This window comes from Schistocerca cancellata, chromosome 4, assembly GCF_023864275.1.
Source record: "Schistocerca cancellata isolate TAMUIC-IGC-003103 chromosome 4, iqSchCanc2.1, whole genome shotgun sequence".
NCBI lineage: Eukaryota > Metazoa > Arthropoda > Insecta > Orthoptera > Acrididae > Schistocerca > Schistocerca cancellata.
The window spans coordinates 63,721,131-63,744,637 of NC_064629.1; the positions used below are offsets into that span (position 1 = coordinate 63,721,131).

General features: G+C 45.2%; 1 protein-coding gene across 2 annotated transcripts in view; it reads right to left on the minus strand.

Moving 5' to 3' along the window:
- The window catches only part of LOC126183821 (uncharacterized), an 87,621-nt gene that overhangs the window by 26,724 nt on the left and 37,390 nt on the right, over window positions 1-23,507 (minus strand). For both annotated transcript variants that reach the window (XM_049926074.1, XM_049926075.1), the window contains exons 4-6: window positions 20,371-20,459; window positions 20,122-20,278; window positions 331-398 (exon numbers count right to left, since the gene is read on the minus strand). In XM_049926074.1, the coding sequence (XP_049782031.1) occupies window positions 331-398; window positions 20,122-20,278; window positions 20,371-20,459 (314 nt within the window). The remainder of the gene's footprint in view (window positions 1-330; window positions 399-20,121; window positions 20,279-20,370; window positions 20,460-23,507) is intronic.

The window sequence follows — 23,507 nt, forward strand, 5'->3', positions numbered from 1 at the left end:
TGATTTTCCCATTGATAGTTTCATCTTAATGTTTGTGTCTCACCCCTAGATAATTCATGGTATGAGCTAATTTCTAAGTGTATATATACTGATTTTGAGGAACAATATTCTTGCAAAACAAAAAGCTTCATTGTGCCCAAAAGACAAGAAATATGCCCAACTTTTCACTTGAGAATATGTGCAATGTGATATCACTGTTCTACATAACACATGGAAGGCAGTTCATTTCCCAATGTTTCTTTTATGTCTTATTTATTAATTTTTTTAAGTAAAATATTTTCTTTGCATTGTCCTGGAAGAAGTACATATAAAGTTATTGTTGTCACTTACGTTTCTTGGAACTCCTCCATAACACCATCCATATTCCATATTTTGTACTTCCAAAAATACAAAAACACCTGAAAAACAACATAAGCTCTTATTATTAGAAACAAAATATTAAAAAAAAATCTGTAAAACATAACACAGAACAACTTAAGTAATGAAACAAATCTATCACATGCAATAAATACACGATGTAGAATATATGAACACTGCACAGGGAGGAAAGTAATGGCATACCATCATTTTACTTTTATTCATCTATCTGCATACAAGGACCATCCCACAATTATATAGGATTTGTTTAGGTAATACAATGCAAATAATAGATCAAAATATACAACACACAGCAAACATAACATGCTTTAGGAGAATAGGACAGGCAGTCTCACTATCAAAAAGGTAAGTTACATTATGTACAACTGTCACACAACTCTTCTCCATACCATCTAATCAATCCAAAAACCAGTGTTCAAATACATCATCATTTGGTCACCTCATAATTGCTACATTCACTGGATGTATATATTAGTTATGTTCTCCAGATGATGATGTACTGACAATCCCACATAGCAAACAAATTAAGTTTCGTTTATCGGCCAGCACTCCGAAGCCACCGTGCAAATCCTGATGAAGGTAAATACAAAGGTGGTTCAGTAAATCCTTAGAAAATCAAAGGGGTGACGTTCGTAGTATCAAAACAGTTTGCTGGTAGTAAACATCATCTGTCGCTAGAGGGCAGGAAAAGTTGCAGCTGTATCCATAACATGATTTAATTGCTCCAGTTGATTGAAGCAACAAGCTTACGTTTATTTCATAGCATCAAAAACAGTGTGTTTTGAGTAGCAATTAAAAACATCTGTTTAAAGGGGGGGAAAGGGGGGGCGGAGAGGGGGGGGGGAGGGGGGGAGAGAGAGAGAGAGAGAGAGAGAGAGAGAGAGAGAGAGAGGATGGCACCACAAAGGAATTATGTCAATGGGACAGAAATCTGTAGATGTGATGTATGTGTACAAACAAATTACTACACTTTCAAAAAACAATTGGGTGATTTGGTGTTAAACCCAAACAGATCCAAGCCGAGCTGAATGAAGTTCACAGTACATCTGCTCCTGTGTTTGCAACTGTTTACATTTGGATAAATGAGTTTAAACGTGGCTGTACATTGACAAAATATGAATAGCATTCAGGATGTCTGGTGGAGGTGACCACCCGTGGAACGTTTGATAAAATCCGCCGTGTGATTTTGAGTGATCAACAAATTAAAGTGCATGAAATACACTATATGTAGAGGGTGGGGGAAGAGGATTTTTTTTTTCTTTTTTTTTTTTGTGGTTTTAGGGCGCACAACTTCAATGGTCATTAGCGCCCTGACTACTCTAAGAATGCACCGCGAGGCACAAGTGGACAACAACAACTAAAAGGGAAAACACGATAAAAGACAGACTGACAGGCATAGAATTAAAAAACAGCATCATCAAATGTCCTGAGAGAGGTTTGTCAAATTGATAAAACGAAGAACACGAGCAACTGCTCGTGGGTCATCCGCTAAAATGGCATCGAAAGTACTTGGCAGGTTAAGATCTAGACGCAGTGTGTTAAAATATGGACAGGACATTAAAATGTGTCGAACCGTCAGCAAGTGCCCACATGGGCAGAACGGCGCTGGCGCAGCCGTCAGCAGATGGCGATGGCTGAACCGGCAGTGTCCAATTCTTAACCGGGCCAAAACTACCTCCTCCCGCCGAGAAGGGCGTGAGGAGGACGTCCAAGCCACGGGAAGAGGTTTTAAGGCCCGAAGCTTGTTGTCTGTAAGTGCAGCCCAATCGGCATGCCACAGCGACACAATGCGCCGACAAATGACCCTGCTAAAATCGGACGAAGGGACACAACAAGAAGCTGTCCGAGGCTGGAGGACCGCAGCCTTGGCCGCGGCATCTGCAGCTTCGTTCCCAGGGATACCGACATGGCCAGGAACCCACATAAAGCTAACCGGAGAACCGACGTCCACCAGCTGCTGAAGAGAGCGTTGGATCCGGTGTACGAAAGGGTGAACCGGGTACGGATCACTGAGGCTCTGGATGGCGCTCAGGGAGTCGGAGCAGATGACATAAGCAGAATGTCGGTGGCGGCAGATGTAAAGAACAGCCTGGTAGAGGGCAAAGAGCTCAGCTGTGAAGACCGAACAATGGCCATGGAGCCGGTATTTGAAACTTTGTGCCCCGACAATAAAGGAACACCCGACCCCGTCATTGGTCTTAGAGCCATCTGTATAAATGAAAGTCATGTTGATGAACTTCGAACGAAGTTCCAAAAAACGGGAGTGGTAGACCGAACCGGGAGTGACCTCTTTTGGGAGCGAGCTGAGGTCAAGGTGAACGTGGACCTGAGCCTGGAGCCAAGGTGGCGTGTGGCTCTCGCCCACTCGAAAGGTTGCAGGGAGTGAAAAATTAAGGTGTTGAAGGAGGCGACGAAAGTGAACTCCAGGGGGTAGCAGGGCAGAGACATACAACCCATATTGACGGTCGAGAGAGTCGTCAAAAAAGGAACGATAAGACGGATGGTCGGGCATTGACAGTAGCCGACAGGCATACCGACAAAGCAGTATATCGCGCCGGTAGGTGAGTGGCAATTTGCCAGCGTCAGCATGAAGACTCTCTACGGGACTAGTATAAAATGCTCCGATCGCAAGTCTTAAACCCCGATGTTGTATGGAGTTGAGGCGGCGTAAGATGGATGGCCGTGCAGAGGAGTATACGAAGCTCCCATAATCCAGCTTGGAGCGGACGATCGACCGATATAGACGAAGTAGGACGGTTCGATCCGCTCCCCACGACATACCACTGAGAACACGGAGGACATTTAAAGAACGGGTACAACGGGCGGCCAAATATGACACATGTGGAGACCAGCTAAGTTTCCTGTCAAATGTAAGGCCTAAAAATTTGGTTGTCTCCACGATTGGGAGAGCAACGGGACCGAGTCGTAAGGACGGTGGGAGAAACTCTTTGTAGCGCCAGAAGTTAATACAGACCGTCTTCTCAGCAGAAAAACGGAAGCCATTGGCGACACTCCAGGAGTAAAGACGGTCAAGAGAACGCTGAAGACAGCGCTCCAGGACACGTGTACACTGCGCGCTGCAATAGATGGTAAAATCGTCCACAAAAAGGGAGCCTGATATATCAGCTGGGAGGCAATCCATTATTGGATTGATCGCGATGGCGAAGAGAGCGACGCTCAAAACTGAGCCCTGTGGCACCCCATTCTCCTGGCGAAAGGTGTCGGACAGGACAGAACCCACACGTACCCTGAACTGTCGATCCATTAAAAAGGAACGAATAAAAAGAGGGAGGCGACCGCGAAGGCCCCACGTATGCATGGTGCGGAGAATGCCCGCCCTCCAACAGGTGTCGTAAGCCTTCTCCAAATCAAAGAACACAGCCGCGGTCGGGCGCTTCCGCAAGAAGTTATTCATAATGAAGGTCGACAAGGTAACCAGATGGTCAACAGCAGAGCGGCGCCTACGAAATCCACATTGTACATTGGTAAGTAGGCGTCGAGACTCGAGCAGCCAAACCAATCGAGAGTTAACCATTCGCTCCATCACTTTACAGACACAGCTGGTAAGCGAGATAGGTCGATAACTGGAAGGCAAGTGCTTGTCCTTCCCCGGCTTAGGAATCGGGACAACAATAGACTCGCGCCAGCATGCGGGAACATGTCCCTCAATCCAGATGCGATTGTATGTACGAAGAAGAAAACCTTTACCCGCAGGAGAAAGGTTCTTCAGCATCTGAATATGAATAGAATCAGGCCCTGGAGCGGAGGACCGTGATCGGCCAAGTGCGTTTTCGAGTTCCCGCATGGTGAATGGGGCATTATAACTTTCACAATTCGAGGAGCGGAAGTCAGGTGGCCTAGCCTCCTCTGCCTGTTTGCGGGGGAGGAAGGCAGGGTGGTAATGAGCGGAGCTCGAAACCTCTGCGAAAAAGCGGCCGAAGGCATTGGTGACAGCCTCAGGGGCCACAAGGACGTCATTCGCGACCTTCAAGCCAGAAACTGGGGAGTGGACCTTAGTGCCAGATAGCCGGCGCAGGCTACCCCAGACAACAGAAGGAGTAAAACTGTTGAAGGTGCTTGTGAAAGCAGCCCAGCTGGCTTTCTTGCTTTCTTTAATAATACGACGACACTGAGCATATAATCGTTTATAATTGATACAATTCGCCACTGTAGGGTGGCGTTTAAAGGTGCGTAAAGCACGTCGACGAGCACGTAAAGCGTCTCTACACGCTGCGGTCCACCAGGGGACCGGTACGCGACGTGGAGAAGAAGTAGGGTGAGGGATGGAATATTCAGCAGCAGCGAGAATGACTTCCGTGAGGTGTGCGACCTGACGATCGCAGCTTGTGAAGGTTTGATCCTGAAAGGTCGCCCTGGAAGAGAAGAGCCCCCAGTCTGCCTTGGAGATGGTCCAACTAGAGGAGCACGGAGAGGGAGTATGCTGCAGGAGATGGATAACACACGGGAAGTGGTCGCTCGAATATGTATCAGCAAGTGCATACCACTCAAACCGGCGTGCAAGTTGGGGAGTACATATAGAGAGGTCTAAATGGGAATAGGTGTGAGATGTGTCCGAAAGAAAAGTAGGGGCGCCAGTATTGAGGCAGACAAGATTGAGCTGGTTGAAAAGGTCTGCTAACAAGGAGCCCCTCGGGCAGGATGCTGGAGAGCCCCAAAGGGGATGGTGGGCATTGAAGTCTCCAGTTAACAAAAATGGTGCAGGTAGCTGAGCAATAAGTTGCATCATGTCTGCCCTGGTAACGGCAGATGACGGAGTGTAAACAGTACAAAAGGAAAACGTAAAAGTGGGGAGAGGAATGCGGATGGCAGCTGCCTGCAGGCCGGTGTGCAACGTGATGGGATCGTAGTAAATATCATCCCGGACCAGCAACATAACCCCTCCATGAGCTGGGACACCTACCACAGGGGGTAGGTCAAAACGCACAGAGGTGTAGTGTGCCAAGGCAATTTGATCGCATGGGCGTAGCTTTGTTTCCTGGAGGGCTACGACGAGCGGACGGTGCAAGCGGAGCAGCAACTTCAAGTCCTCTCGGTTGGAGCGAATGCTGCGAATATTCCAGTGAATAAGTGCCATCGTAAGAAAAGGAAGATGAAAAAAGGGGTCACCTCGAAGGCCGCTGAGGGCATGGCTTCGAGCGAGCACCACCGCCGCTATCAGTAGGCGGACAGTCATCGTCCATTGGGTCCATAGGTTCATCGGCCATCTCGGGTGGTTGGCCGGGAGGGGGAGCTTCCTCCGCCGGTGAACGGCCAGATGTACGGCTACCAGCGGTGCGGCCAGGCGAAACGGATGACGGCCTGGGGCGGCAACCGCTGGGTGGCGCAGGAGAAGAAATGCGCCGTGGCGGAGAAGGAGAACTGTGCTTCCTATGAGCCTTTTTGGAAGGACGTTTGGTGGAAGTACCGGTCGAAGGCTGGGAGGTCGAGGAACGTAGGAAGTCTGCACGGGATGGTTCCTTCTTGAAGGCCCGTGCATCTGACTTCGGGGTCTTCGTCTTAGCAGAAGCTGATGAAGGGGCTGGTGTCTGTGGGGTGATGGGAGGAAGAGGAGACGTCGACCGCACGATCTTAGCACTGGCCGAACGGACGACCGTGGTGCTGAAGGTCAGATCGCATGTCTGGGTTGCTACCTCCCTGGTAGTCCGAGGAGAGGCGAGGACAGTACTGTATTTCCCCGCTGGGAGCAGCGCGGGCTTCCTACTAGCCAATAGCTTGCGAGCAGCCAAGGTGGACACTTTCTCTTTGACCCGAATTTCTTGGATACAGCGTTCTTCCTTATAGACAGGACAGTCGCGGGAGGATGCGGCATGGTCACCCTGACAGTTCACTCAACGAGGAGACGGAGGTGGACAGTCACCCTCATGGGCATCCCTGCCACAAGTGACACATTTAGCCGCATTGGAACAAGACTGTCGAGTGTGATTGAAACGCTGACACTGGTAGCAGCGCGTAGGTGTCGGGACATAGGGGCGAACAGAAATAACCTCGTAGCCCGCCTTGATGCGCAATGGCAGCTTAACACTATCGAAGGTCAAGAAAAGTGTCCGGGTCGGTACAAGGTCATTGTTGACCTTTTTCATGACCCTATGGACAGCCGTCACGCCCTGCTCAGCGAGGAAAGATTGAATATCCTCGTCAGTCAATCCGTCGAGGGAGCTAGTATAGACTACACCACGAGACGAATTCAAAGTTCGGTGGGCCTCCACCCGGACAGGGAACGTGTACAGGAGTGTGGCCCGAAGCAGTTTTTGTGCCTGAAAGGCACTCTCAGTTTCTAGTAATAAGGTACCGTTATGCAACCTGGTACAAGATTTGACAGATCCGGCTATGGCATCTACGCCCTTCTGGATAACGAAAGGGTTGACAGAGGAAAAATCCTTTCTGTCCTCAGATCGAGAAACGACGAGGAACTGTGGGGCAGGCGGTAGTACTTTTGTCACTGGTGGCTGGTCACGTTTCCATTTTTGGGCAGAAGTCGAAAGCGATGGAGTAGAATCCATTGCGGAGGAATCCCCCATGATTGCCAGCGTCTCCGATGGCGCGCTCCTTCCTTGTGGGGACCCTCTCAGAGGGCACTCCCGCCTTAGGTGAATGTTTACACCTCAGGTCACACCTCCCGAGAAACAGACGGAGGGACCAATCGGCATGGTCAGAAGGTATCAGCTCAGGCAATCACCCCTCCCCGGGCCTGGCCTTTACCAGGGGGTACGCGCGTGCCTTACATGTCTACCCAGGGCGGGGACTTACGCGTTACCCCGTCACCGGCTACGCGTGCGAACGCGTGGGTCGGCCTTCAGGCACGCACAGGGAGGAAGGAAGAAGAGGAAAAAGAAGAGAGAGAGGGAGACACAGGACAGACTGTCTCAAACGCCAAGGCGGAGACCAGAGAAGGCAAGGAGAAGAAGGCAATGAGAAAGCAAGGAGAAGAAGGCAATGAGAAAGCAAGGAGAAGAAGGCAATGAGAAGGCAAGGAGAAGTCAAGGGAAAGAGTAAGGAAGACAGTGAGGCGGAGAAGAGCAAAGAAAGGAACCAACAAAAGGAAGGAAGAAACGAGAAGTGAAAAACCAGAAAGACCACAATTATAGGTCGTGGAACCGTCCGTCTCCGGACGCAGGCACTAACTACCCCCGTGAGGGGGATGGACTCCTTTTAGTCGCCTCTTACGACAGGCAGGAATACCTCGGGCCTATTCTAATCCCCGGACCCGCAGGGGGGGGGGAAGGGGGGGGGGGGGGAAGAGGATGGCACCACGAAGGAATTATGTCAATGTGACAGAAATTGGTAGATGTGATGTGTGTGTACAAACAAATTATTACACTTTCAAAAAACAATTGGGTGATTTATTCAAGAGAAAGAACTTCACAAATTGAGCAAGTCAGTAATTTGTTGATCCATCTCTGGCCCTTACGTAAGCAGTTATCAAACTTGGGATTGATAGGAAGAGTTGTTGGGTGTCCTCCCAAGGGATAACATGCCAATTTCTGTCCAACTTACGTGTTAGGTTGTCTAAATCCACAGCTGGTTGGAGGGCCCTGCCCTTAATGCACCAAACGTTCTCAGACGGGGAGAGATGGTTGGCTGGTTGATCAGTTGAGGGGAGAGGGACCACACAGTCAGGTCATTGGTCGTATGATCTAAGGTGACAGAAACCAAGGGAGGAACACCACAAACACAGTCCAGGTGGGGGGAGGTTAAATGGGTAAACAAACAGGTAAAAGGAACGTTGGGGCAGCAAGAAGAGGAAAGAACAGGAGGAGGTTGGGGGGGGGGGGGGGGGGAGGAGCGAGAGCTGAGATGCCCCAGAGATGCTACATGTGTTGGGGCACCAGTAATGCTGCCAATCACAAAATGATACGGTCAACACCAGGGGAAGGATGTAGAGGGGGGGAAAAAAACTGCACAAGAGACAAGACAAAATGTACAGTAAAAGGGGAGGGAGAACCTGGCCAGTGTGGGGCAAGGCCAAGGCCTCCATAACCAACGCCAACATTAACTAAGGGACTCCAATTCCAGAGGGAAATGCAAAGACTTAAGCCTGGGAGGACAAACGAAGAAACGACAAGGAAGATGGGAGGGCGTATTTATTGGTATGGGATGTATGTGGGGGCAGTCCATCAAAATATGGATCACCATGAAGGAGCCCCCACAACTGCAAAAAAAAAAGGGGGTGGGGCCGCAGCTCAGTGTGGAGTAAAAACCATGAGTCAAAATAGTATGGCCGACACAAAGACAGACGAGGATAGTAGTCCCACCAGGAGAGGCACAGGGAAGAACACCACCTGGTGAGAGTCTCCTTGATTGTGCAAAGTTTATTACACGAGGATAGCCTCATAAGAGTCGGCCCACGACTGAGCAAAAAGGGATTTTCCTTGAAGCCACAAATCTGTCCCCAGAGAGGTAATGGAGAATGGGATGAAGCTAGCGCCCCCCCCCCCCCCCCCCACACACACACACACAGCCAATCAGCAAGTTCATTATCCGGGAACACAATGGAAATCAACCAGCATCGTCACGAGCAGTGAGAAGGTCATCGATGGCTGACACTACATGGGTTGTGGAAAAAACACCGAGCGATAACCTGAAGGCCACTCTGAGTCCATACATAATAAAAGTTGGGTGAGGGAGGACCATTTAATATAGCAGACAGCCTGACAAATGGTCATCAATTAAGCAGTAAACACCCCACACCCCCACAACTGGCAGGCAAGAAATTGTGTTCCATGCCAAAAAAAGATATGAAGGCGTACACCAAGTGATGGACGGATTTACAGGGTTTGGTACAAAAAACAATGGCGTCCTGAAACTCCTGTAAGAGTGTTCAGAACAAACAATGGAACACCACTGCATCAATGTGGGTTTTCGGACCCCGGAAGACATCCATCTGAATTCGGGCCAAAGAACTAACAAGGACTCTAAGGCAGGAAGCAGGTTGGTGATGTTCTAAAGCCTTGAAAAGAATAGACTAAGAGGTGTGAGTAAGGAAAAAGCAGGTAATGATGGCGTAGGAAACCAGGAGCTGGGACCACCAAACCAAAGAGGTTGCATCCAGACACTTAACAGGGCCAGTGCGAAAGGCACCAATGGCTAAACGGATACCTTGATAGTGAACCGGGCCCATGAGGAACGGTGTAGAAGGGGCAGCTGATTCATCAACTTGACAAACATAGTCCAGATGAGACAGAACTAATGCCCAATAACGGTGGAGGAGGGTTGAGCAATCTGTGCCCCAAGAGGTGGGAGCAAGGAAGCGGAGGACATTGAGTTTATGAAAAAAGTCAACCTTCAGATGACGGAATGGGGCAACCAAGTAAGCTTGTTGTCAAAAAGAAGACCCACAAATGGAACTGGGGGATCTTGGTCAGGCATTGAGCCTCAAGGTAGAGCTCTGGATCAGGATAAACCACAGTAAGGCAACGGAAATGCACCACCCTCAATGCCATACAAGAGTGTCCACGCGGAAGCACGCAGGATGGCATCCTGGAGCTGTTGTTCTGCAGTGGCCACCGAGTGGGAGTAACCCCAATACTGAAATCATCCACATGCAGAGCAAGAGCGACCAACAGCTTGACAGAGGCCATTAACAGTGATGAGACAAAAAAGACAATTAATACAGAGACCTGTGGAATGCCACTCTCCTGCGTCTGCAGAGAGTGGAGAACAGTGCCAACCCGAACTCTGAACGACCAGTGGAACAGGAACTGACGGATAAAAATCAGGAGGGGGCCTTGAAGACCCCACTTACAAGGCATAAGTAGGATGTGATGGCACCAAGCTGTGTCATAGGCCTTACGAAGATTGAAGAAAACTGCGAAAAGATAGCAACACTGAGATAAGACCAGCTTAACTGCAGTTTCCAATTGAAGCAGATCTATCGGAGACCATCCATCTTGAAATCCACACTGGTATGAAGATAAAAGATCCTGAGAGTCGAGGACCCAACTGTACCAACAAGCAACCATACGTTCAAGTAACTTGCAGGGGACACTGGTCACGCTGACTAGCTGGTGACTATCAAGAGACGATAGACCCTTGCTGGCTTAAGAACAAAAACCACAATCCTGTCTCTCCATTGAGGGGGGAAAATGCTTTGGAGCCAAATATGGTTAAACATGTGGAGGAGATACTGTCATTGTGGAGGACTAAGATTTTGAAGCAATTAGTTATGGATGGAATCAGGGCCAGGGGCTGAATCATAGGAAGAAGAGAGGGTCAGCAGAAGCTCCCTTCCAATACAAGTTTCACTGTAGAAGTCTGCCTGATAAAAGGTAAAACAGAAATGGGAAGCTTCAGCCTGCTGTTTCTAAAGCAGGAAGGCAGCTGGATAGGATGCTGATGTCGACACCATCGCAAAATGTGTCATGAGGTATTCCACTAGAACTGATGGACCTGTTCAGAGGCCATGTGGAAGGGCAAGGTCTAGAATGGAAGACTGATGCTGACAACAATGGAAAGTGCGAAGCATAGTCCACACCCATGATGAAGGGACAAAAGAACCAAGGGAGGAGACAAAGTATGTGACGAAGCAATCTGGGATATTTTTACTTCCTCTCTTGTTTTGCCATCTGCCTCCTTAAATTCATTTTTTCACTTTTAACTAACTACCATTAACATACGTGAACATAATTCCCATTTTCATTAAAGAGAAAGGTTAGGCCTCAGTTTTAAAGAACATGCCACCAGATCTAATTTTGTGCTTAGTTTTATGTATGTAATTGATTTTCTAATTTATTTAGACTATTCCTAGTTAGTATGTTTTGCTATAGTGTGAAATCAATAATTGTTTTGTAACTTAAATTCTATTGTTGACTTATAAACAAATAAAAATTCTGTAAGAACTGTAAACTTTTGGAAGACGAAATGCTAGTAATCTTAAAGTATCTATTTGGCTCTTTTTGAAAACATGCTAGAAAAGCCAGCCTTTAATTAATTCCAAAGTAATTAACAGTTTTGCCAAAAGTATTGTTTACATAACTATATTTGTTAATTTTATGGTTTAAACAAATTATTCGGCTTAACCCTTGTTGTAGAAGAAACTGTTAAAGAGAACAAATTTTTCAATGTATTTAGTTAAATTAATGAGTTAAGTTTTAATTGTAATTTCTGTACATTTAACTTCGAACAATGTGTAGTTTCAGCACCTATTATTGTGACAATATATAAGGGCCCAATTTTTGGTCGCGGGATAGTCAGTCCACGGCACAGTTTCAGACAAGGAAGCTGTGTTGATTAGAACAACAACAATGCTTCAACTTGACTGTGGAATAAGTGTTAAACAATTAGGCCATGTGTAAAAACCATTACAATGTCTGTTCCATATGTACCTGATTATTCTTCAATAACTGTGAACTTTGTGGTTAGGTTTTACTGCTCGTAGATATTCAACAGGAAACTATTGTAGCAGTATGTGGAGGTTTGCCTGCAAGCTATTAATGAGACTTATCGAAAGTTTAACAGTAGCGCATTGGCCATATAGAACTGTGTATTATTGGGGGGTTGTGAAAAGTGAAATTGACTGAGAAACACAACAGAGCATCTGTCGGGTACATCATTTAAAGTAGTCCTTGTTTGACTTCCACAGCCCATTTTTCAGCCAGTACATCGACACCGAAGATGACAAATGAAGAAAATAAAAGTAGGCAAACCGCTACATGTATGGACCACTGAATTACAAGTTTTTAAAACTCAAGACTGCTTTTTCAGATGGAAGAAAGTTAGGAGGAAGGATAGAAAGGAGCAGGTAATATGTTAAATGCAAACAGATGTAACAGATGAGATGTGAATTTCATAGCTTATAGTAATGAGTTTCACAGGAATTACTCCAGACACACACTTGAGGACTAGCCACAAGTGTAAATATGTGTAACAAAAGGAAGGAAACAGCAGACCAACAAAATGAAAGAGAAAAAAAAATAAAAGATGTACCACAAAAAGAAAGCTTCGCTCCTTTTGACGACAGACATTAGCTAGTCTTTCAAATAATTATATACGTACTTTCCTTCGCGGGAGGCAAAATGTTAAGTAATGCCAATACACATACATTCAGAACTATTTGTTGCTTCCTCAGGGAGGAAAGATTAATTTTGAAAATTAGTATAGTGTGGGTCATTTTGTTTCGCAACTATTGGCAGCACTGAATTTTTGCCTCATTGTGCTAAGCACTGACATGCAATTATTCTCCGTGCTCTTATAATTTTCTCATGTATATTTTCCATTTGATATAATTTCATAAGTTTTTCAATCCTGAAACAGACTATGCATGAGAACAATTAGTTGCGGAATGTACTTTCGAACATCAGCAGGTGAACTACAGTTCACACAGGGACCACATGTCAGTAGCTTCTCGTTTCATGTGTAGATAATTGCCTTTTCATTTCTTTTTTCAATTCAGTACAAAGGATGTAAGAAGTACTCCTTTCTAGCTTTTCTGAGGCCCAGTGGCAACACTTACTCTCATTACAACTGTAGAGCCACCTCAAGTCACATGCAACCCTTCCCCTATTTTACACATCTCAATCTTAAGGTCGTGAGTTCATTCTTCACCTGGAGCACCACATGTAGCAGTTCACCCACTTTTATTTTCTTCGTTTGTTGGCCTCAGTGCCAACGTACTGGCTGAAAAAATGGGGTGTGGAAGTCAAATACGGACTACTTTAAATGATGTAGCTGACAGACGCTCAGTTGCGTTTCCACAGTCTTTTAATTTCACTTTTCACAACCCCCCACAATAATACACAGTTATATATGGCCAGTGCACTATTGTTAAACTTTGGATAAGCCTCATTAATAGCTTGCAGGCAAACCTCCACATACTGCTACAATAGTTTTCTGTTGAACACCTACGAGCAGTAAAACCTAACCACAAAGTTCACAGTTCTTGAAGAATACTCAGGTACATATGGAGCAGACACTGTCACTGTTTGTACACACGGCCTAATTGTTTAACACTTATTCCATGGTTAAGTTGAAGCATTATTGTTGTTCTAATCAACATAGGTTTCTTGTCTGAAACTCTGCCATGGACTGACTGACTTGTGACCAAAAATCAGGCCCTTATATATCATAACAATAATAGGTGCTGAAACTACACATTGTTTGAAGTTAAATGTACAGATATTACAATTAAAACTTAATTCATTAATTTAACTAAATACATCAAAACATTTGTTCTCTTTAACAGTTTCTTCTACAACAAGGGTTAAGCTGAATTATTTGTTTAAATCATAAAATTAACAAATATAGTTACGTAAACAATTATTGATTTCACACTATAACAGAAGATATTAAGTAGAAATAGTCCAAATAAATTAGAAAAACAATTACATACATAAAACTAAGCACAAAGTTAGATCTGTTGTTATGTTCTTTAAAACTGAAGGCCAACCTTTCTCTTTTATGAAAATGCGAATTATCCTCATGTATGTTAATGGTGCTTAGTTAAAAGAGAAAAAATGAATTTAAGGAGGCAGATGGCAAAACAAGAGGAGAAGTAAAAATATCCCAGCTTGCTTCATCACAAGTACACATACTTGCTCTATTTTATTAAGCAGTGGGCTTTGGCATGAAGATGTTTCAATTGAAAGTAATAAGACCGGCGGAGGACGGGTGCCGCCTTAGACATTGCAAGGTGTAACAATGATCACAGACATCCGTGACAATGACTGTGCTTCAGCACTGAACTGGCTGAAGGCAAACAGGGCCCTTCAAGTGGGGAATGGCAATGTCAGCAGCATGAATTATCTTATTGGACATATCATGAATGACTTCATCAATAAAACCTAATAAAGAAGGTGTAAACACAACCTGGCTGGTATATAGAGGCCAATCAGCATGACAGAAAGCTCAGCGGGGTTACCTGGCCCTCGGGAGACAGGAAGGGCATGAGAGGATCAATGGAAAGTGGTTACTATCACATGGGATATTGTGTGATGAACAGTGTAAGGAAGGAGGAAGGTGAGGGGGAGGTGAGGGGGAGTGAGCGAAGTATCAATGGCACAGAAAGTGCCATATGCAGCACTAAAATGAGTAGGGGAACCATTATTAAGAAGGCACAGGTCATGGTCCACAAGAAATTGGTCAGTTGGTCAACTCCACTGGAAGCCCTGTAAGGGCCAACCCAGTTCCAACAGAAGGCACTGAACCAACGAGGGTTAAATGAGATTCTTGGAGAAAGACACACCATTACTGTTCCATTGAATAAGCATGCAACAGGGATGCAAATGGGAGGTGAACAAGCTGGAGCCAATCACGCAACCGGGTCACCATTCATCAACAACGAGGATGGGGTGACATCCATAAATAACAAGTGAGACTCAGGTTGTGAAAGCGGTCTAAGCACTTCTGGGGGCACCGGAGCGTCCTTGTGCTGGGATATATGTTTCTTCTTCTTCTCTTTCAAAGGTCAAGGATGGCAGGGCATGGAGGGAGAGCCAGCTACTGCAAGACCCGGAACTGAAAGAGGTGCCTTAGGGCCCAAAGACTGTGTGTGTGTGTGTGTGTGTGTGTGTGTGTGTGTGTGTGTGTGTGTGTGTGTGTGTGTCGCAGACAAGTTTTGGTAAGGAGGAGGGGGGGGAAAAAACGTAACAGAGGCGAAGTTAGAAATCTTCGACACAGGGTGAAGTCCGTCATATTTCAAATGAGCCCCACGGTAGGATAAATGATTAAGGGACTTTCGAGTGTAAGTCCCTTGTATTTTCTTTTCCTTCTTATAAACTGGGCAATCTGGTGAGTGAGAGAATGGCAGTCATGACAATTAACACACACAGGCAGTGGCTCACAGGCGCTCCCGTCATGGAGTGGGTGTCCACGTTCACCCCACAGAGATTCCACTGTACAGTGTCCGGCATGGAAGCACGAAACATCTCATGGGTGGCGGGATGTACGGTTTTACATCACACCGATTACACATAACCTTGACCTCCTCTGAGAGGGTATCTTTATCAAATCCAGGAATAAATGTGTCAGTATCGGTGTGATTGTACTTACGACATTTCTGAACACACCAAACAAAATGAACACCCTCGTGTTTCAGAATGGCCCAGAGTTCCTCTTCAGTTTGAAGGATGAGGTCCCGGTGAAAAACGACTCCCTGAACCATATTCAAAGACTGGTACACAGACATGTAGCCAAGGTGGTCATAAACACAAAGGGCTGCAGACTAGATGGCAGAAATTTTTATCAACAGCGAACCCAACCGCATCTTATTGTGTGACACCACTTCACCAAATTTGTCTTTTTTATCTTCCACAAAAGATAATGACTTGATAGTGGTTAACATGTCCTCGTCAGTCTGAGTGCAGACCAAATAGTGGGGAAAGTGTATTACCAGAAGCCGGTGAGCCTGGTTCTCCTTCCAGGGTGTAGCCAGGGAATGGATGGTCACAGGATCAAAAGAAGCAGCATTAAATTATTTAAAGACATAGAATAGCCAGTTTTTTGCAGCTTGATACATTTCATACGCAAAGCATCTGCTCCGATATCACCCACTGCAATCACAGGCTCTCCCATGGGCGTCACTCAGCCACAGCAATGGAAGTTTGGCACGGCTTGTTGCCAGAAGTCCCAATGCACCAGAAAGACAAGCAACCATTCCTTGGCATACATTGTTGGTTGTTGGTGGGTTTGGGGAAGGAGACCAGACAGCGTGGTCATCGGTCTCATCGGATTAGGGAAGGATTGGGAAGGAAGTCGGCCGTGCCCTTTCAGAGGAACCATCCCGGCATTTGCCTGGAGTGATGTAGGGAAATCACGGAAAACCTAAATCAGGATGGGCGGACGCGGGATTGAACCGTCGTCCTTCCAAATGCCCTTGGCATACATGGCGGAGGGGAGGAGGGGGCAGCTCAGGTATTAGAAGTATGATCCCTGTGTTGTTGGGGCTCAGCCAGATGGGTACATAAAAGCCTAACCACACAGGCTGGGTACATGTGCTGGTGACCCAGCAGGGTGGAGTGGGGCTACAGTGGGAAAGGAAGAGCGGAAGGAGAGGTTCCCATGCCGTAGATGCTAGGGAGGGAGATGTTACTCAAATAGCTCACACTATGAAGATAAAATTTAGAAGAGGTGGTCAGACACCAAAGGAGGACCAAAAGTGCCAAATAGGAAGGACGAAAACAGGAACAAAAACCGGAAGGAATACGAAAACTCATGTGGATAGCCAAGTCGACATAAGTAAGAACACACAGGGGTGAAGGAACAAGGACAGGGAGGCAGGGGCACTGGAAACGAACTGCAGCCTGGGAAGGAAGATTGGGCCAAATTACCTCGAGGCACCATGTGGGGGAGGGGGGGGGGGGTGTCAAGTGAGGACAAATCTGGCAACCTTTCTGCCCACATACGGTTTGGCAAGCATTACAAGCTTTCTCTCTGTGCATGCAGGCATCATTATGTTGAAATGTAAGCCCAACATGGCTTGCCATGAAGGACAACAAAACGGGGCATAGAATATCGACAATGTTCCACTGTGCTGTAAGGGTGACATGGACGACAATCAAAGGAGTCATCTCCTATGAAATGAAATGGTGTCCCTGGCAGGCGACAGTCAGGTTCCACCATTGCCTGAGGCATTTCCAGACATGTCACCACTAGTCATTGATGCTCATTTCGAAGCAGGAGTCATGACTGAAGACAGTTCTACTCCAGTCAATGATATTTCAAACAATGTGCCTGACGCCACTGTGAATGGGATTTCTGGTGTACAGAGGTAAATGGTAGTCATACAAGGGGCACCGTGAGCTCAGCCTCCTTTCTGCGAGGTGCCTATTAATGGTTCTTGTGGTCACTGAAGCACCAGCTGCATATTGGACCAATGATGATGATGAATCTGAGGCTCCGAGTGCCTCTCTGATGATTGCTCAGTCCTAACCTGTTGTCTCTCTAGGTCAACCACTTCCTTTATGATGCTGTTCCACAGTTCAGTAACTTCTGCCAACATCATCAGACAGTGGCATTGCTCCTGTTCAACTGTCAAGCAATTCGCCGATTACTCCAACCAGCTTCTTTGAGCCCAACTACATGTCTTCTTTCAGATGCTGACATTTGCATATATTGTTCAAGCTTCTGTCTGTGAGACATAGTTACTCTCCAACTGAGTACACGGAATGAAATTCACTAAAGGTTTTATGCCCTGGTATCGACATATCCCATGTTTACTAACCTTGTCATCTACGTGTTGAAACTGTGCTGCAGCATCACACATTCATCTGTCGGCCGTCACAAATTTACAATTTTGCATTTTCCATCAATACCTGTATAAATATCAATTTGGGACAAATCTGCACTTTGTAGTGCATCCTTTTCTGTCTGAGTGTGAGTGAGGCTGCAGGCTTGTCACAAGGTACAGTGTTTTCAATTCTGCATGGAAAATTGGATGTGGGTAAAAAATCAAAGCAATATGGGTGCTGAATTTGCTCTCAGTGAGAAATAGCAACCATGTGGTTGACACTCAGACAATTTTGGCACTTTCTGCCGAAATCCTGTTTGGTTTCTGAACCAATACATAAATGCGGATGAAACATGGATACACTGTTACACTCCAGAGACATGTGAACAACCAAAACAGTGTGTTTTTGAAGACAAACAGGCTCCAAAGGAGGCAAAGGTGGTGAAATCTGCCAGAAAGCTGATGGCCACTGGTTTTTGGAATGCATGCAGAATCATCTATGTTGATCACATGAAAAAGGGGCAAACAACAACTGGAGACTATTATGCATTCCAGAATGAGATTTTCACTCTGCAGCGGAATGTGCGCTGATATGAAACTTCCTGGCAGATTAAAACTGTGTGCCCGACCGAGACTCGAACTCGGGACCTTTGCCTTTCGCGGGCAAGTGCTCTACCAACTGAGCTACCGAAGCACGACTCACGCCCGGTACTCACAGCTTTACTTCTGCCAGTACCTCGTCTCCCCCAGGCTGTGGCTAAGCCATGTCTCCGCAATATCCTTTCTTTCAGGAGTGCTAGTTCTGAAAGTTTCACAGGAGAGCTTCCGTAAAGTTTGGAAGGTAGGAGACGAGGTACTGGCAGATGTAAAGCTGTGAGTACCGGGCGTGAGTCGTGCTTCGGTAGCTCAGTTGGTAGAGCACTTGGCCACAAAAGGCAAAGGTCCCGAGTTGGAGTCTCGGTCGGGCACACAGTTTTAATCTGCCAGGAAGTTTCACTATTATGCATTGTCACTAAACCAGTTGATTGAAGAAATCAAGCAAAAACCTTCATCTGAATAATAAAAAGGTCCACTTCCATCACGACAATGCACAGATGCAAACCTGTGCAGTTTCAATGGCCAAAATTATGTAATTAAAGACTGAATTACTGCAACATCCGTCGCATTCACTGGATTTGGCCCCCAGTGATTTTTATTTCCAAACTTGAAAAAATTGTTCAACAAATGACGGTTCACACTGAATGAGTATGTCATCACCGAAACAAATGCCTACTTTGCAGAACTTCAGAAATCCTAGTTTTTAGATAGCTCAAAAGAGTTAGGGCAACATTTGGAGAAGTCCACAGAGTTAACAGGGAATTATGTTGATTTTTTTTTTTGGGGGGGGGGGGGGGGGTGGACTGAAATAATTTGTTTTTCTATCTTTTTCTAATGACTTACTGAATGATCCTCATTATAAGGTAACAAATTTCTTTTCAGATACGCATTTTTCTCAGAAAAGTACATCAAACTACTATAGTATAAGAATGTGTGTTCTGTTTCAAATTTTCTGTATCTGAAGCACAAATATTACAGACTTCTTCAAATCAAATGTAAGACATCTGCCACATTTTGCCTTGTGGGATGCTCACCATATGAAGATCACAGAACTCTTTGCAAATGAACACTACTTCCCCAAGGCAAACACACAAGCAAATGATCAGTTGCAGCTAAGTGACAAAGATGTGCCAGTGGCAGTATGAATGAAGCCATGTGAAACCTGCCAATAATAGGCACCTGTTTGGTAGTCCCTGCATATTATGCCGACACCTTGACAGCAGCTGTGGCATAAATCATACTGTGGAAGCAGTGTGTGCTTAAAGCCAGGGACAAAGCCAGATTAACACAAAGGCTTCTCATTGGCAATTACAAATGAAGATTAACAAAAAAACTAAAACTAAACTCTGCCCGAACAGGCCATGAAGGCCCAACACTACCAACTGGCCACCATGTCATCCTCAGCCCACAGGCATCACCAGATGCGGATATGAAGGGGCACTTGGTCAGCACACCGCTCTCCTGGCCGTATGGCAATTTCCGAGACCAGAGCCACTACTTCTCAATCAAATAGCTCCTCAGTTTGCCTCACAAGGGCTGAGTGCACCCCACTTGCCAACAGTGCTCGGCAGACCGGATGATCACCCATGCAAGTGCTAGCCAGCCCAACAGTGCTTAACTTCGGTGATCTGACAGGAACTGGTGTTACCATTGTGGCAAGGCTGTTGGCCCAAGATGAAGGCAAGGAGAACTGATTTTTCTCTTTCCAGCTGTCAGTCACACTGCTCCTGAGAGCAGTGTCTGTCTGTGTATGAATACCTCTGCCAACTCTACAGAAGACTGTTAGATTTTTCTGATCACACACCTTTCACTTGATGTTCTTAGACTTTGGTTTACCTCTAGCTATTACCTTCCCCTTCTGTGGTCTTCAAAGGTGGAGGGGTGGGGAGGATATGGGTAGCCGGTAATATATGAAATTTCTAATTTGAGAACTACAATTTTTTTTTAACAAATCTTGAGACACTTACCTTCGACCCAGAAATTCCTCTAATCCTCCAGCGAACTTTTACCGTTTTTTCTTTAACGTGGAGTGTGATCTTCAACACATCCATTTTAACGAATGCAAATTTGAGGTGCCCAAGTACTCTTACAGCAGCTATCTGACAAACATATGGCACAATCCCTCTGAAAATTCATAAAGTTGTACTCATGATCTGACAAATAAAATAACTTAATAAAATACTTTTGGCCAATGTGAAATTTGAGCAGTTACTCACCGAGTTATTGTTCCTCTTATGTTGTTTTCGAAGATTATCTCTGGATGGTAAATACTATAGTCCATTGGCTGAACAAACAGTTTTGGGAGCTGCAATTCAGGTAGAATTAACTTGTGCAGAAGCATATAAAAAGCAATGTAAATAAAAAATTATTACACAAGCCTTTCATTGTTTAAAACACTATAGCAACACGACAACTATGACACTGAGACTTGCAAGAAGAAAGAAAACATAAAGCTCTATTACACGTGTGTGTGTGTGTGTGTGTGTGTGTGTGTGTGTGTGTGTGTGTGTATGCAAGTCAGGTAAAGTAAAAATACAATAAGAATGATTAAAATATTCTCTCTCACACTCACACACACACACACACACACACAAGCAGAAAATGTAAATGGTTGTACTAGAACTTGGGAATAATTTGGAAAAAGCCTTCATAAAGTATTGCAGTAACAACCATTGGTCAGTAAGTGCAGTGTGGTGACACTTGGGTCAGTAATCATGTACGCAAAAGTAGTTCATGACGAGCTACTAGCCATACTCGTTAGAAAACTGCACCATGTAGCAGTAATATCTGGAGTGAGCAGGATGGTGCCCCCCACATCAGGGAAAGACTCTTGTAATTAGCTATGTGAGTGGGTACAGGGTTTTAGAGTAGCAAGTGCACACCAGAGTCGTACAAATAGTAGAGGATTTGGATCAATCCAAATGAAGTTGTTGAATAAAAGTTAAGTTGGTTGCTTCACCATTTTTAAATATTTTAATTTTTGTACATGTGATTACCCTATAACTGAGAAGTTCAAACTAGTTTTTTTTTTTTTAAATTATCTTTCACCTTTATTGAATGGCGGCCATTTTCGTTTGTAAGTTCACGACGATGTTTCAGTTTAGAGCTGTTAGCAAAAATTTGAATACCTCTGCACTGTGTTAAGTTACAAAATTGCAATTGACATGATTGTTTTTAGAAAAGTGTCCTCTACAAAATTGTCTATTAGACAAAATACCTTGAATTCAAAAGTAACCAGTCAAAATGACCTCCAAAGATTGGTATCCAAATTTTCAAAACTCCACTTTTTAGGCCCAAAAATAACAAACAAGAAGTGATTTATCAGAGTATTTTTTCCTATAGTTATTAAAAAAAATTGATAAGAAGAACCAAGTGAATATAAGGAGGTGGCCATCAAAGCCCTACTGGGGGAGCTGTCCAAGAATATTGTGCCTCCAAGTAGTGTCATAAACCTGAGTGGTGGTGTTGTGGTCTTCAGTCCTGAGACTGGTTTGATGCAGCTCTCCATGCTACTATATCCTGTGCAAGCTGCTTCATCTCCCAGTACCTACTGCAGCCTACATCCTTCTGAATCTGCTTAGTGTATTCATCTCTTGGTCTCCCTCCACAATTTTTACCCTCCACGCTGCCCTCCAATAGTGACACGTCCTACCAACCGATCCCTTCTTCTAGTCAAGCTGTGCCACAAGCTCCTCTTCTCCCCAATTCTATTCAATACCTCCTCATTCGTTATGTGATCTACCCATCTAATCTTCAGCATTCTTCTGTAGCACCACATTTCGAAAGCTTCTATTCTCTTCTTGTGTAAACTATTTATCGTCCACATTTCACTTCCATACGAGGCTACACTCCAGACAAATACCTACAGAAACAACTTCCTGACATTTAAATCTATACTCGATGTTAACAAATTTCTTTCCTTTCTATTACCAGTATACATTTTATATCCTCTCTACTTCGACCATCATCAGTTATTTTGTTTTGCTCCCCAAATGGCACAACTCCTTTACTACTTTAAGTGTCTCATTTCCTAATCTAATTCCCTCAGCATCACCGACTTAATTCGACTACATTTCATTATCCTCATTTTGCTTTTGTTGATGTTCATCTTATACCCTCCTTTCAAGACACTGTCCATTCCATTCAACAGCTCTTCCAAGTCCTTTGCTGTCTGACAGAATTGAGTAATATATATAAAAATCCCAATACAACGATGTTTACAGAGGAAAGCCTGTTGTATAGCCGTTTCTAGCTGGTTACGAGTGTCAAAAGTGGATCAATATCTCCAGAGTCCACACTGAGAGCAGCTACAGAACTGCCTAGTCTAAACACCCAGACCATTCGAGCGTTGACCATTCACTACAATGTTCCCTCACAGCTCGTTACAGTGACATTCCAGCCATTGCTGGGACGTGTTCAATCCCTTTCTGGTTTGAGGAGAGGTATCAAAACTGCCTCCTCCACAAGTTGGGAAATTGTACTGTTCACCATATTCAATTAACTCAATTAAAACAATCTAAGAGGAATCCCTTTGAAACTGTTTGCAAGTTTCACAGTATGGTGTATCAGATTTGGGTGTGACCAGGCATAGTAGCTGCAGACAGTGCCCAATACAGGTCCCACATGGAGAAAGGGCAATTGTAAGACTCAGAATTGTTGGATCTGAAGTCCAACTTATCCCTCTCCGTGGTCACACAATAGCAGTGGAATGCTGGACCCTGGCTGTCAATGGCAGTAGTCATCGCAAAGTACTCCAAGGGACAAACACGAGCCATCCAAGTTCCCCCTCAGGTCATCCTTGCTGTGAAGGGTATAGCCCCAAAGCACAGGGGCATCAGTAAGTTTAAAATGTGTATCTTGTAAACAGAAGCACAGGAGATACTTGTGCATTAGGAGTTTCAGTTTCTTCACATTTTTCCTGAACCCACTGATGATCCACTGCAGTATGGGAGACATTTTTTAGGTGAGGTTTTCCTTTCACTGTGTGTCTCCACTGGATGGAAATTCTGCACTGGATGGAAGCTTAGTCTGGGGGCTAGATGGTTGCCTCAGGCAGACATTGTAGTTCATTGTCTTCAAAGCAGAATTGTTAGAATTGTCAGATAGAATGACATCTAGATGGTATGACAGCTTATGACTTTTCTTCCGATACCGGCACTTCCCTTTAGGCTTGGCTGTCAGAGGAAAATATGGAGCAACAGTATTGTCAGTGGTAGCAACAGTGCCAGCCTGTTTACTAGAGTGTGCCTATTGAACTGCTGGAAGCTCTGCAATGTGAGCTACTGTGGCTTTTCCTGAATTTCTGACACAGGGAGGGGTGGTGGCATAGGCTGCATACTAACACCACCATTGC